The sequence below is a fragment of the Dermacentor silvarum genome, chromosome 1, assembly GCF_013339745.2.
Source record: "Dermacentor silvarum isolate Dsil-2018 chromosome 1, BIME_Dsil_1.4, whole genome shotgun sequence".
NCBI lineage: Eukaryota > Metazoa > Arthropoda > Arachnida > Ixodida > Ixodidae > Dermacentor > Dermacentor silvarum.
The window spans coordinates 91519371-91535149 of record NC_051154.1 but is presented as its reverse complement, the minus strand read 5'-3'; the positions used below and the strand labels follow the sequence as shown (position 1 = coordinate 91535149).

Below are 15779 nucleotides of genomic sequence, written 5' to 3'. Positions count from 1 at the left end.
CACTACGGTGTGCCTTATAATCAGAACTGGTTTTGGCACGTAAAAAACCCCAAAAGAAGAAAGAAATCTGAGTACAAGGTGCCGGATGGGGCAGATATGCTTTACTTGTTTGAAGCGGCAAGCAGGAAGGTTACATATGTTTCTCCGTTTGCGTTCCGCAAGACCTACTGATGGAAAACTGTATGCGGAACAATACACACGAGAGATACATGCTGCTTGAAGAACGAGAAAAATATTTGTTCTCCAAAGGGAACCGTACAATAACATAGTAGAATGAAAGCCGACACTGCGGCCGCAATGCACGGGCAATCACCGAGCGGCATTAAAAAATAAAATGAAGAGAAAGAAAGGCATTTGTTCTTAAGACATATATACATGTCATATTCGATTATGAACACCGTTTGAGAGGTCTGAATGCAAATACCAGCGCGCGAAGTAGTGCGATTGACCCTGCCGAGCAGTATCGCCAGCAGTTTCCAACGGCGCGACCTTGATGCGGCCCAATCCAGTTCGATCGCAGCGCCGCCACAGTATTTTTCCACGTCGGGCGCCTCACTGCAAAGCATGCGCCGCCCCAGCCGCTCGTCCCACTCGACCATATTCTAGTACACTCTAGCGCTACAAACGCGCAACAAGCGTACGATCGCATGATCAGCGGGCACTCAGCCGATTTGTTGAAATGGTGTGCTTTCACGTCTTATGAAACGTTGCGAAGAGTGCTGGTTGTCTCCTTTTCTTTCTAGATCAGCCAGTTTTGTGGACATGAGTGCTTTCCGCGATGAACTTCTTCACCTAACTACGTTTCTGCATCCCTGTGATTGCTGCTTCATGGACCTCGTGCCGAGCTATGTCGAAAAGTGGACGACATGAAGAGCACCCGATTATTTATTGTACGTATTTGTACTTAAAGAAAACGCCAGATTTGGTACACATCTGCAAGCATGGAGGATCCCGAAATTCTTACAATAGAATGGGAGATGATGGACAAATCCCGATTTTTCGTGTTCAGTATGATCAACTCGTTCACCTTGCGTTGCCTGGTGTACCCTCTGACGGTCATCAAAACGCGACTGCAAGTCCAAAAACCTGGAAAGCTTTATAGTGGTACATTTGACGCCTGCTCAAAGATTCTACGCTACGAAGGCTTCGTAGGTTTGTACAGAGGCTTTTGGATTAATACAATACAGATGGTCTCGGGCATCGGCTACATCTTCACGTATGAAAAAGTACGGGACATGCTGTCTCGACACGCTGACATACACGACCGACGTTTAAAGGGTCTTATAGCTGGTGGCTGCAGTTCTCTCGTGAGTCAAACTATCATCACACCCTTCGACGTTGTCTCCCAGCACATGATGGTTTTGGGCCGATCGAGCAAAAGCGGCGGTATGGTCATGAACCCGCTCAACATCAGCGTCGACCTGAAGAGGAAGCACCTCGTCTCTGCTGCCATTGTGCGCGAATTGTATCGGAGAGACGGCTTCAGCGGGTTTTACCGGGGCTACTTCGCATCCCTACTTGCATACGTGCCCGGCAGTGCGCTATGGTGGATGTTCTACCCGGCCTACGCCGATGGGCTGCGGCGCGTCCTGCCTGGCTGGACGCCTCAGATGTTGGTGCAGTGCATGGCAGGACCCATGAGTGGCGTCACCGTATGCTTCATCACCAACCCGATGGACGTTGTGCGGGCCCGCATCCAAGTGCAGCGCATGAATTCAGTGACACAAACCTTCTGGCAGCTCTGGACTGAAGAACGCATGCGCATGTTCCAGATTGGCCTGTCGGCTCGCGTAATGCAGAGCGTAATCAGCTCATTTCTGCTGGCTTTGGGCTACGAGACGCTCAAGCGGTGGAGCGTACATGACGAGTACAAGGACAAGATTCGGTGGTAGTTTACCAGGCACCATTACTGCAAGCTTGTCAGAAGATTATAGTTAAGGGGCTCCTTGCTGGATGTGTGCTTGTACTACGTGATAGTGTTTTAATTCCTGAGCGCCAACGTACCATAGCAAAGATTGATTTATTTCTATAAAGAATGATAGAGCAAGAAAAAGAGACCTTATTATGGTGTGCTTTATTTGCTAATGTCGTGCCTCGTCACATTCTGGTGGCAGACGCATTACCTGCTTTTAAAGCGCACCATATTTGTTCTTTATTTATAATTAATGTTTAATTTCAGCTTGCTGCTGAAGTGAGTTAACCATTTTTACGAATAGCACATTGAACAGTATTTTTAAGAAACTTTCATGTTAGATGGAGACAATTCCCCGTTCCTTTTTTGCTTACTGTCAACATTTTTCCCTTGCAGTCATAATTTTATCTCAAGCTTATGGCAGGCTGGACTTTGTTGAACAGCACATCACCACACCTATGTGCAATAAGTAAAGATTTTCACTAACATAAATTTAAATGTGTCACTTTCTAGTCTACAGGTTTGTAAGAGCATTCATAAAACAGTTCCCTTTAGTGCTAATCATTTTCAGATAGGCAGCCATGAAATGGAATGCTCATCAAAATGATAGCCAAAAGTACATCTGGCAAACATGTACCCTGCAGATTTTTCTCTCTCTCTCTTGCTTGGTGCACTTTGAAGGACTCAAACATTAACATGTTTTCAGATTCTCTCTTTTCCATGTTTGTTTTTTATGTTTGCAGAGTTGCAAACTTGCTATAGCAGTACGACACTTAGGGGTATGAAATTGCAATGTTAGCATGTTACTGTATAGACTTGTGTAAGAGCCGCACTTTTTTTTTTTCACAACTTTGACGAGGTGCGGCCCTTACACAGGACTGAACCCTTTGGTCAAAATGGTGCCGACGCAGCCGGCGACTACTGCACACACCGGATCCCCGAATGTACCAGTGCATTAGAGGTCAATGCGCAGCTCTCGCCATCTAGTAGGGGCACGCGGAAGTGTGCAGCGTGCAAAAATTCGCCGATGCGTGTGCACAGCATCGGGGCACCAAAGACGATTGCTTCTCCGATGGAATTTTCTTTCTTTTTCTTCAAAATTTTGGGTTGCCAAGTTGGGGGTGCGGTCCTTACATGAGTCTATACGGTATTTCATGAGACTAGTCGATGTAAATGTAATGCACAAGAAAGGAAAGAGCAGTAATAGCTAATTATAGTATACATGAATAATAAGCATTTTTTTATTACAAAAGAATTAAGGCTATATGTATTTAGGTATAAAATTGTCTGCAAATGTGGATTGCAACATTGAGGGAGCTGCGAGAATTTCACTGCACAGTTTAACGCAGTGAGAGAAGCTCCTTGTTTGCAATGTTTACTATTGTGTTGAAGTCCACATCCAAGAAGCTTCTCCAAAACCGGTGCACTCTTCCCCACACTTGTGCTGGAAAACATGGGCTCCCTATGCCATGAAATATCCGTGCCACCGCTCGACCATTGAATGAGTGGTCCCTGTGTTGCATCACAAGGTTTCGAATTTCCTGTCGAAGGCTGCTCAGGCATGGCTCCTGTTGGAAAGGGAAGGGCAAAGAGGGGAAGAGGAAATAGTTAGCCTGATGCTAAACTCTTACAAGGCTGCAACAATGTGACACCCCAACTCTAAAACCATAATGTACTGTAATGTATGATGGCAGCTGTGGGATAGTGCCAATTAACATTGTTTTGTTCTTTCACATTTATTCATGCTAGCTTACTGTCGCCTAGGTAGACTCGCACATTGCAGACTAGCAGAAACCTATGTACTGCTTCACAATCTGGCCAAGGAGTGGAAGCTACAAAGCATCCTCTGGTGCTGAAGACTTGAGCAGATTACACTGTGATATAGATGGGTACTTGTATGATCATACTTTTGATGGTTCACACCAGCTGCAGCCTTCCTTTCAGAGTGAGAAACAAAATATGCACATCAGCATACGTATTAGGTGGCCCTGTTTACACCTGACCATACTAAAATAGTGCTGCCATAAATCTTGCAGCATCAAGCCACCTGTAATACTGCACCATGATATATACTTAACATTTTAAAACCTTTAAATCTCAGCTTTGCTTTTCCAAGCCCATTAAAGAAAAATTTCTCACTGTGCTTATGACGTATACTTGCAAAGCCTAGAAAAATAAAAATGAGGTCTGCTGGTATTCTCTATGAGCAAGCTTAAAGTCATGAATAAAATGACCATAAACCTACCCCATTTCAGGAACTTCTTGCTAATAGTTATTTTTGCCCATGTCGGAATTTTTTTTTTATCACAAGAAACAAGTATAAATTGTTCAACTGTTGTTGCCAACAGCAGTGGGGCAATTTTGTCAAAATAAGGACATTGAAAATATGCCAACCAACTTTCTCAGGTATTTGTAGTACTACTTACAGTCTGCGCAGGTTCTTCTTCATCTTCTTCAAGGTCCAACCTTTCATCAAAATAATCTTCAACCAACTTCTTAAGTGAATTGCTTTTTTCTATGCTTGCAGCCTCTGCACACTCGGCACTTTCTTCACAAGATGCACTGTGGAGCAAAAGAATAAAGTTTTGATGCGACTCTGAAATACTTGAATGCAGTCTTAACTGGCACACATGCAGTCTTAACTGACACATAAAAAATAGCTGCTCTTGTGCTGTTGATTGAAATTGAGTTCTGGGGTTCTACGTGCCATATCCACGATATGATTAGGAGGCATGCCATAGTGGGGGACTCCGGATTAATTTTGGCCACCTGGGCCGCTGGTACAGGTGGCCAAAATTAAGATACAGCGGCCCCGATACAGCGGCCCGCCGGGGCCGCTGTATCTTGAAAGCCATCTGCGACGGGGGCACAATCCGCCATGCGCTGTGTTTTCGCGGCTTAGTTCGCGTTGATGCGAGACGTTAGCACGAAGGTCAATTCGCTCGCTGCCGTGCTTCCTCCAGCGTTTTCACAGCGAGTTTCTGCGGTCATCGAGTAAAATGTGTTCATGTTTGCTTGTGCGCGCTTCATACCATGCTTAGAGCCGCGGCAGCGGACGTGCTTTCGCGCGCTCCTGCCATTGGGTCATTCTGCCTGCTCCGCGAGAAGAATGCTGGGATACGTGGTTGGCGCAGCGCGGCGGGCGAAAAATAGGAACGGAGCTATTCACGCGCCAGCAACGTTGGAACGCGTCCGACGGCACCAGACACGCTAGTTGCGTCGTGTTGTTGGAGTATAGACGACGATTGTTCGCCACCATAACGTTGCGGAGCTCGAGACGCGCGCGCGCGCTTCGAAGTACATTACGGCTTGAGGGGAGCGTTTGCCGTCTCGGTTGACTGCCAAACTTCCAGGCAGCCGCACTGTAACCAGTATTTCGTCTCCCGCAACTGCACTATAAACGATACGCGTATACATAGAGTCCTATTGGAAAATTAACAGGAGTCTGAAAAAGCGTATTATATCCGGTCCTGCACTATAAGCAGTTATGTTATAAGCGGTCTATACTGTAGTCCCCACAAAACTTACATTTGTAAAATAACATCACATAAACGTACAGGACAACTACATGGTTACAGCAAATAGTGCTTATTAATGATTTTACAGAGCCAGTGCAGTAACTGTCACACACAGTATGCGCTTGGTTTTACAAATTGCATCTGTCGCACCTCCGGCAAAGTCAATGTGGATTGCGGTACTGGTGCAGTAACGGCTTCTGAGCAACAAACAGTTCTCAAACAAAAACAGATAAAGCACTAATGGAGACTCGTCATGATGAGCTGCAGTAGAGCTGCTACCTCTGAAAGGCTTCATGCACTTTTCTTAGACGGGCAATGTCCATCTTCTCTTGCTTTTGTACTCTTTCATACAAGTAATCCAGCAGGTGATCACAGTCCTCTTCAGTGAGGCTGGCCGAGACATTCAGGTGAAAGGCAAGGTCGGAAAACTCCACAATGACACCTGTCTTGCGCGAATGTCCTGTTGCTGTGGGAAGGAGGTGTCGAGAGTTAGTGCACACTACAATGGACAGCTTTCTGCCACAGTCACTCACCATGAAGCATAGTGTTGTCATACTCTAGTCTTTTCAGATCACTCTTGACCAGCTTAGAATTCCAGCCCATACGTGCAGCCACATCCACAACAGGAAATGACAGTGCGTTGGCAGGCTGTTGTTCACAGTTTTTCTCTTGCAAGGCCATTGCAGCTGCCACTGCCGCGTTCTGAAATTGGTAGATAGCAGCTGCTGTTTTACATCATGCGCTCTAATGAAACCATGCTCTTTAGTTCACTTTAGTCAATCCTTAACCCCTTAATGGTCTTCGTATGAAACAAAATGTTGATGCATCCCAGGGCTTAATACCACCAACATAAATTAAAAACTCCTAAGAGGTGTGACTGAAACTGCTGAACAAAATGTAGAACGAAAGATGCAAGCAAGATTCACTTGGGAGGCACTGTGTTACATACTTTACAATGAGAGTTCCAAACACTCTACACTTTTGTAAAAGACTAAGGTACAATGCACATTAAAAAAAAAAAAATTCAGGACATTATTTATAATTTGCCTTTGTAAGTGACATTGACACAATTTTGCATCAATGAGGATCTACTTTATGAAGAATTGCCAGAACATTATTTTGAGCTTGGAAACCCTTACCATTGCTCTCCTTATCATGTTTTGGTTCGACATAAAGAAAATGGGCCTCATTGCTGGGGAATATATGGTGAAAATAGTCACTTGATACTAAACTTTTTCACAAAGCTCTTTGTGGATTGCACATAAATTTCCTTCTTGTGCTCCACAAAAATATGGGGAACTGAACAAGACATTTCCTTTTATGGAGCTGCTCAGTAATCAGTGGGAAGGATACTGTTTTTGAAATCATTGTAATTTATCCGGGCTCATTTAAACTGGTTTGCAGCTGTTAAAGTATCTTCTCAGCAACTGTTTCTGCAAATGTTGATATCCTGGGTGCCATTCCTGGGGAGAGCAGATGCAGTGTTAAAAGCTTTGTGCTGCTGCTAAACCCTGTTGAAAATAGCACAACATGCGCACTCGCCTGCTCTCGGAAAACGTGCGCTTTCAGGTGTACGCCTTGTTCACCTTGGACTTATTTTACCCTCTCATAGCAAGCAACTAGCGTGTAAACTGAAGAACATGTTAACTTTAACAAAACAAGCAGTGTAACAATGGACAGTGAGGAAACCACAGGGACAAACTGTCATATCCCTGAGGTTCCTTTGAAGTGAAGATGTGCCAACCAATGCTAAATTATGAGGGCACTACAAAAGTTTTGAGATGACCAGAAATGAAGATGCTCTGTCTTATATATCGTAACATTTTCTTGAAATGTCGTGAGATTCTATGTACTTTTGTATTCTGGTAAACTATGTTTAAAAGCATTTTTTCTACTCATTTTCTCCTAGTGCTGCACTCTGACTCTCCTATGTATGGGTGGCTTCTTCAGGGCTTGAAAACCTCCTACTATGCATGCGGCATTTGACTGTAGAAAACAGGAAATAATTACACAGGGCCACGTGAAGACTGTAAGGTGGATGAGTCGTGAGTTTAATCTGTGTGGGAAGAAACTGAGTGATACAATCGAACCCAGATATATCGAACCCACATATAACGAATTATTGTGTGTATCGAACAGCTGTAAAATCCCCTTGAAAATCCCATGCAAATGTATAGGGCTGGTGCACGTGTATATAGCACGGCCATTCACTAGCACATTCAATATATCGAAAGTGGTGCCATGCCGACGACCTCAAAGTGCACTTCTTTGTGCACTTTGATGTCTTCTGGCACCTTGAGGTGGAGAAGATAATGTGCAGTCAGTTGAGCCCCGCGAGCTGTTCGGCTAACCCGCATGCTACCTCGAATGTCAACATTCCTTCTTTCCGATTTTAATGGCGTCGTTGTCTGGGTTGAGTGCCTATTCGCGAGTTCATTTTCCGCAAGCGATGGCCACTGCAAGTGTAAAGAAAAGAATCAACTTGGACTTTGCAATAACGTTGAAAGTGATCCAGCAAATTTTTCCAGGTAAATAAAGTGTGCTTGCTTTTTTTTTTTCTCTTCCCTAGTTGCGTGCAGTAATTTAGCGGCCCTCAGACGCACTAATCGGTAAGCCGCCGTTTGTCTCGAGGCTTATTATTTTATATATTGAATTACCTATATATCAAACGTTTTTGTGATACCTTTCAGATTCAATATATCTGGGTTCGACTGTATTGACCACGTGCACAAGTGCAATGTCACTATGCAAAATGACCCCCCTCAGTGCTGTCCTTGGCTGCCATTCTTGCAGCTTGCTTAAAACTCCAGGGAGGCATACTGTTGTGTACCACTTTGTTGTAACAGTCCTTTGTTAAGCAATAGTAATAGTGGTGATGTGACCTCTTCTTTGAAGAAGGTCACCACCACTCTCTTGCCGACACTTCATGGCTGCTTCACTTTGTTGGTGGATCTTCATTGCAAAAAATCCATACTGCTGACTGGCACTTATCCTCTAAATCAAATGTCAGAAACCTGTTGCAAGCTGATTCCATAAAAACTGACCAGGATTTCCTCGCACCATTCAACACAGATGCACTTTTGCTCATTTGTCAAGTGTGAGGCACCCATCAGGATGAAACTTTTCAGACTCTCAGATGCTGAAGCTAGATTTTTGAAACTGCTGGTGACACAGTCTACAGGGCCATTTCAATGTCCTTAAATGGAACTTGATTGTTCTCACACACAACTTTTTCAGCAGCGGCAATGTTTTCTTCACCCACTGTGGTCACCAGGCAGCCACTCGTTTCTTCGTCTTTTAAGTTCTGCCCCTGCTAAATTCTTGAAACCAGCGGAAAATCGCTGCATGGGGAAGGACAATCTTCCTAAAAGCTGGCTGTAAACACTAAGGGCTGTCAGTTTTAATTAAAGCACTCTTGAAGTCATAAAATGTAATAACACGAAGGTGCTCTCTTTCCAGCTTTATTGCAGATGGCGATAGAGTGCGAAGCAGACAATAACAAATTTAGCCCTGCAAGAATCGGCAATAAGGCTTGCCTGGGCAAATCACTAAGGGGGCTGCTATTCGCTGTGAGATCGAGCTACAGGAGGCAGAACTGTCGCCGCATTAGTGTGGATAGACAGTAGGCGGCATGCATTGAAGCGTGTGCATGTCGGTGCTTCGTTGCGAGCAATTTGGCCCGATTTTATGGTAATGAATCGCGCTGACTGTGGTGGACTGATTATATACAATGGAATCTCATTGATACGATTCTGCCTAATACGTTTTTCAGGATAATATGTTTCCTTTTCTTTTCCCAATAATACGATTTGGTTGGATAATACGTTGGACGATACGATTTTCAGATGATACGCTTTATTTTCCGGTTCCCGTGAAGATCGTATCAACGAGATTCCACTGTATTGCCCTCCAATGGCACATTTTTGTATGAAATCTGCTAAATGTTTCCTTTTACTTGAAAGAAGTGCCAAATGCCATTCAACGGGGACTGGCAATCAGCCAAACAATGAGTGTTTCAGCACTTCCTTGGGGCTTTTTGTGCATGTTTCCCTGGCATTCCAGCTGCCCTCCTAAAATTGTTGTGCAACTTAATCATTACCACATTATCTGCACATCTTGCACTAGTTATAAAAAAGTCAGCATCCCTGCACAACAAAGTTAAAGTAGCAAGATAATGTGCACTTTACATCACCAATTTTAAGCATACATTTCCGTTTCCTTATTTTTTTGTTCACTGCAAAATGCAAACAGATGAGTTGCATTAAGCAAGCTAGGCCACTGTGAGTGGCAGCACATTAGCAGGATCGCCAGGTTGCGTCAGACAAGAATATTTTTCTTCAGTCTGGGGTTTTACGTGCCAAAACCAGTTCTGATTATGAGGCACTCACTAGTATATTTTTAACGCAGTAACACTAAAAACATCTAATTTAAGCGCAGAGCTGCCCTTGTGTGGTTACGTGCAAAGATTGCAATTATTTGAGAGGCTAAAGTAATTAGGTTATTTTATTTCAGCTAGTAATGGCCGCTGTTTTCCGTCGAGCTAACAACTCCACACTGAAGAGCTAAAGGAAATTATAGTAACCGCCTTTCAACTCAGTGTTTTGATGTGCTGCATCTAGAAAAGGCTGTCACACATGATCCTCACTAATACCTTATTTTAGCTCTCTTTGTAGCAGCGAGTCAACACACAAAAGTCCACGATTTACTATATATAGAGGCAAAATAATCTCTCCTTCGTTGCATCAGAACCACATGCTAAAGGAACACTTCCGCCCGCCGCGTAACCACTAGACAAGAGTTATGCAATTATCACAATTATCATGATGCAGTTATCGTAGTACTATAAAGTATATGACGCAATAATGAGTGCTTGCTAACAATTCTTTTTTTTTTACTGCTGAGTGATACTCACAGCACCTCGTTCACTTTGCGTGGTATCATAGACTGCAGAGCGATCAACACATCGCGACAAGTGGCTAAAACGCGGCAATCACGTGTTGCTGCAACCACTTGATTTCTTTGAAATGAGGGAAAATACATTCTGGGGTTTACTCGAAACACAAAGTGACAATAAACATAGTACAACTGTAGCGAACGGAGGGTGCAATGGTAACACATTGTGCGCTTTACATGAGCAGTCATTGATCTTACTACAGCGCAAGGCTAAATGAGTCTGTACATAAAAAAAAAAAATGCGAATCAGCTGTTATGCCCGGGCTACAACCAAGGAAGAAACAGTGTTTGAAGATATGCACGCTGTACGTGCACATGTAAACAATAGGACGTAGCAGACGAAGCGCGGCACAATCTGCACTAACTGCGGTTCAGCCAGTGTCCTCCAGGCAGCAACCTTGCTCAATTTCGCGGCCAATAACTCTGTTTCTTGGAAGTGTATTAGTGATTTGTAACAGTCTGCCTCAAAACTTTGCTAGTAACACTTGTAGTACATCGTTCAAACATGTTACTTTGAAACTGGTTAAATAGATATTGTAATATCTTCAAGACTGCCCGACTCTAGGCATAGAGTCAGGCACTCAGGGAACTGACTTTTGACGCTTGCCTTGTATTTTTCAAACTTATTTTGTAAATAGTCATTCAGGCCAGGCCTTTACGGGGCAATTCAGGCCTTTATTTCGTGCAACCTAGCATGAAAATGCTGTATGAGCCATGTAAGGCGCATACAGCTGAGCTACCCTATGAACTGGAAAATAGGTCAACCCCTGACCTTAACTTGGTCAGACGACGATTTACAATGTGCGAAAAACTCCTATATAAGACGAGGAGCTATCTTAGCTGTTTTTTTTTTCCTGGAAAAAATCTCGACTTATATTCTGTTTTATACGGTAATAATAAACACACTCATACTTAAGTGGTCGTTCAACAGTTAGGAAATTTTCTTTTATATGCTAAAACTTGTAATGCACCGAACTAGGGAGCATTCTACTCCAAGAATCTTTTCAAAAGGGTATGATAATAGCTGAGATAGACGGAAATGCAACATTGCATGACGATGCAAGAAGGTGAGCTTCATTCCCTGCAGCAAAGGCTCTCAATACAGTATGTTGACCAGTGTCTGCAAGTGACATTCCTCCGTCTGCCAACTCTGAAACTGTAACTGAGCCCATATTTATGCCAGGAGCTGTGCCTCGTTCTTTCTTATCTCTCGTTTTTTCACTGTGCAGCGGATTTTCAGTGGCAGCTTCGCATGCTCCGCATTTCACGAAAATCTCTGCGTCATTTGCGTTGCTGCTGGCTATTTGTTCACTACAAGCAGGACCTGTGGTAGGTGAGGCTTGTGACTATCTTTACCGGTGAGTAGGTTAGCTAATCCAAGAATAAGGGTGCTCAGGCTTTCCTTTGAATATACAGTTGTCATGATGACATACATAGGTGTAATATTTTTTCAGAAATATTTGCACCATATGATCTATGCATGGGGCTTGTTTGTTTGCTCTGCCCAAACCTGGCGAGAGGCCTATTAAGGTACAGTTTAGACTGGTGAAGCAACATTCTTCACATGTGTTCTTAAGAAGCACATTTGGCCGGCTATTGGTTGAATAATTAGTTACACCAATGAACTTGACCAAGAAAAGCATGATCATAGTTGTGAATTTAATATAGAAAGTTGCAAATGACAAAAAGAAGCACCTTATAGACTGCAGTCTTCCTTCTTGGCACCACACAAAGCAATGGCGGAAACAGATGACCTAAATGCATCTTACAGGGATAACAATATAGATTGTTATGAAGAAGTGCACCTAGGAACTCTTGACGAAATGTTATTCCGTTGCAAGTCATGAATAAGTAGCTTTACCTAGAGAAATGATTACGTAAAAATAATGCCATTTGTTGCAATAGAAGAGAATGAGAATATTATGCATTTGTTACTGGAGGACAAAACTACAGAACTGGTTTTAATAAGAATGAATGAATGCACAGAGGTGTCCCACATTATTGGGGGGAAACAAGAGAAAAAAGAAAGGGGGGTGTAATGTTAACACCGAATCACTTTGAAAATTCTATCCAACACATTATTAGAAGGTTAAATATGCACAGTAATGGCCAGTTAAATTGTAAGTAGTATGACCGTGCCACCAATACACAGTGCTTAGAGCTAGCTTACTAACAGAAAAATGTAACGGACACATCTGGGGTTGCATTAGTACAGTAGCTTGGTGTCAGTGTAAACGGTAGTGAACATATTCCTCTATTAGCAGCATACCATAATCAAAATGATTGTGCCGAAGGGGTGCTATGATATAAAATCACATACACACACACAAAAAAAAAAAGCTTTTCCACAAGACTGGGGCTATGGTCTTGAATTGTGTACATACTTTAATATTGAACAGATGAAGTGTAGAAATATGGAATGAAACTAGGTAACACCAATTTTTTAATTGAATGCACAAGTTTGCTCACCTTTGATGCAATTGATCTCATTTGCTGTGGTCCACCATAGCATTTGATTGTGCAAGTCGCATACACCTTATTCAGCAGCCGCACAACTTTACGAGGATGGAACTCCAGAAAACACAACAGTGTGAGGATATCTTAGATGTAGGGGTAGAAAATAAATGCATAGTTGGCAATGTTAGTGGACACGCAGCCACATATGACCACAATGAAGCGGAGAAAAAAATGAGGACTTACTCTCTTCTTTCAAGTCCAGCTCCTCTACTGCAACTTCAATTGGAATAGCAATCTCATACATGGAATTTTCATCCAACATGGGTGCCTAAAAATGGTGCACAAGTTATTTGAACCAAAAGACATGACACAGTATGCCCAAGTAGAGAAAACTTTGTACGTACAGTGTTACCCTCAGTTTTTCTGCTTTCCACGAGAGGTGCAAAAACTTTCTTAAGAAGCTTTCGAATGACATGCCGGTCCACTGAGTTTGCATATATGTGGCGCTTCAATTCATTTTGGTCTTTCTTCTAAAAGGGAAAAGGATGTGACATCAATGCCAATGTAACTAGCACCATTTGTACCCATTACCTCTACTTCAAATACCATATGACAAATACCACAACAAAAAATAAAACCACATTTGAACTCATTCTAAGGTAGTTGCTGGCTTTAAAATATCTTGCAGAAAAAAGGTGGCCATTAATGGCAGTTTACAAATAGGGTTCTTATAAATGTTACGTCCCTACCACTAAGTTTTGTTTTGAGTGCAGCCCAGCTAATGGCCAGAGGCACTCTCTGTCAAACATTCGAATTACCAATATCAGTACCGGAATTCTGGTCACTTACTATCATCAAAATTTGTAACATTACAAGCTGCAACATGTACAACTTTAATTTTATCACTCATAATATCATTTAATATCTCATAAACCCTTCATAAAAACATCTCTAGTTCTCCTTCCTAATTCACATTTAATCTGGCACCTCTTCCCGATTTGTAACATTTGACTCCATTCATGATTTGATTCCTGCTTGTGTTCATGTGCATTGTAGAGATAACCCTTTTAACAGCCAGAAAAATGCAAGACCAATAGATGCTACAAATACCAACCTCAGGCTCCAAAAAGAGGTGACAATGTGACGTGAGACCATCCCGTCCAGCCCGTCCTGCTTCCTGGACATAGTTCTCAAAGCTCTTTGGCATGTTATAATGAATGATTGCTCTGATGTCGGCCTTGTCAATCCCCATACCAAATGCAACAGTTGCTACAACTACACGGAGCTTACCTGCAAACAAAGCACACAAGTGGTTTTGTTTCTTTGCTTTAATGTAATGTCACACACTATGGCTTCCAGACAGATCCTTACCAGCCATAAACTTTTTCTGTACCGAGCGCCGCCTGAATGGTGTCATTCCAGCATGATAGGCTTCTGCATCCCATGCTAGGTAGGACCGTCTCGTTTTAGCTGCTGCGATAAAGTGTTGAGAAAGCAATGCTTCAGAAGAAATGCCAAACTATATACAGTAGCCCAACACATGCCATGTGTTTTCTTTTTTTTTTTGCTTACCTTTTGAACCATTTTCTCTTTCGATTTGCTTTTCAAGATGCTGCAAACTGGTGCGAATCAATGAAGCTAGCCGCTCTGTCTCCTCTCTTCGTGTGCAGTAAACTATGATGCTTTCACAGCTGCCAAACCTGCTTCCCTTTAGAAGCTCTATAAGAGCCTGCATACAGGTTAACGAATGAAGCAAGAGAGTGTTAGAGATGGGCATTTTCCATGTTACAAGGCTCTTTGCATATGTCTATTATTGCCAGGCACCAAACGTGAGTTAGGAGACATGTGGCAGAATTACTAATGGAGCTTTCCCCTGTTGTATCTACTTTTTTTTGTAAGTGAAACAAAAAGTGCCCATCTCGTGTTTTAGTGGTGGCAGAATGATTTGTTTAAGTTTTCGTTCTTCCAGCATTGGTGTAGGCAGGAATCTTTTACAAGGAGGGGAGGGGGGCAGGCGGGTGTTGTCGCACGTTGTTTAAAGCCAGGTATGCTGGCACACCGAAATTTCGGAGGAGGTTGGGGGAAAGAGGAGGCATTTGCCCAGCGTGCCCCCCTGGCCACTCACACCTCTGTCTTCCAGGTGGCGCATTAATAGGAATGCCTTTATATTGGCTTCCTGTCGTTTCTTGCAATAAATGTTGGTAGTCTGCACTCTGGTCCTATCTTTCTTTCCGTCCTTGTATTTTGTGCAGTGTGTTTGCTTGTAGAGACACTACACAGGAATACTAAGTAACGCTGTATGAGTAAGTTCCATTTTGTAATAGCAAAACCTCCCCTCTTACCGTGAGAGAAGGCTTGGCAAGACAGAAAAGCCACAAAAAAGAGACAAGTGGTAATAACACCTTGAAGTGGCCGCACCACCTTACCCTGACGTCATGAATTTTGACTGTGTCTACTTGGGTCTAGTTAATTGTTTATGATTAGATGAGGAGGACTGCATTGTATTCTAAAGGAATCGAAGATAACCTTGCAAATTTTCAAAACATTTCCTGTGCCACAATGGCTCAAATATGACAAAATACCTTGAAATTGTCATGCCACACTGACGCTGTGATACTGAGGTATTGGCACGAAAAAAAAAAAAAGAGGCAGTCTGACCTTTATTTTATCAGCTAGTAATCAAACTGTTATCATAAAATGAACGAAGGCAACAGTTTCGTAAGAATATATTACCTGTCTAAACTAATTTAGTCTTGCTCTTTAGTATCCTTTTAAAATTTCCACTGTGATGTGGGTCACCACTGGGCTACAGCAGTGATTCTCATTATGTGATTGTGCAAGGCTTTCCTGCATTGCGCAAATGACGACTTTACTAGAAATCAACAGAGAGGAACAATTTTTGTTTCTTCTGGTCTGACGCACCAGGCAGCCAGATCCCT

General features: G+C 42.8%; 2 protein-coding genes across 4 annotated transcripts in view; one reads left to right on the top strand and one right to left on the bottom strand.

Annotated features, from left to right (window-relative positions):
* The first annotated feature begins 621 nt into the window (after nt 1-621).
* Nucleotides 622-4156, top strand: LOC119432220 (solute carrier family 25 member 44). Its single transcript, XM_037699486.2, has one exon. The coding sequence runs from the start codon at nt 942-944 to the stop codon at nt 1890-1892; it is 951 nt and encodes a 316-aa protein (XP_037555414.1). The 5' UTR covers nt 622-941; the 3' UTR covers nt 1893-4156.
* Nucleotides 3138-15779, bottom strand: part of LOC119432177 (ATP-dependent DNA helicase Q4) — a 27367-nt gene continuing 14725 nt past the window's right edge. The window contains exons 13-22 of one of the 3 annotated variants that reach the window (XM_037699483.2): nt 14413-14569; nt 14212-14313; nt 13955-14130; nt 13245-13370; nt 13084-13168; nt 12853-12983; nt 5964-6132; nt 5710-5896; nt 4339-4474; nt 3138-3480 (exon numbers count right to left, since the gene is read on the bottom strand). In XM_037699483.2, coding sequence (XP_037555411.1) covers nt 3253-3480; nt 4339-4474; nt 5710-5896; nt 5964-6132; nt 12853-12983; nt 13084-13168; nt 13245-13370; nt 13955-14130; nt 14212-14313; nt 14413-14569 — 1497 coding nt within the window. In that variant the 3' untranslated portion in view covers nt 3138-3252. The remainder of the gene's footprint in view (nt 3481-4338; nt 4475-5709; nt 5897-5963; nt 6133-12852; nt 12984-13083; nt 13169-13244; nt 13371-13954; nt 14131-14211; nt 14314-14412; nt 14570-15779) is intronic. The other 2 variants (XM_049670828.1, XM_049670825.1) reach the window with 2 other exon arrangements.

What these genes read in the sequence shown, in the direction of transcription:
- LOC119432220 (XM_037699486.2), top strand. Translation starts at nt 942, where the DNA reads ATGGAGGATCCCGAAATTCTTACAATAGAATGGGAGATGATGGACAAA.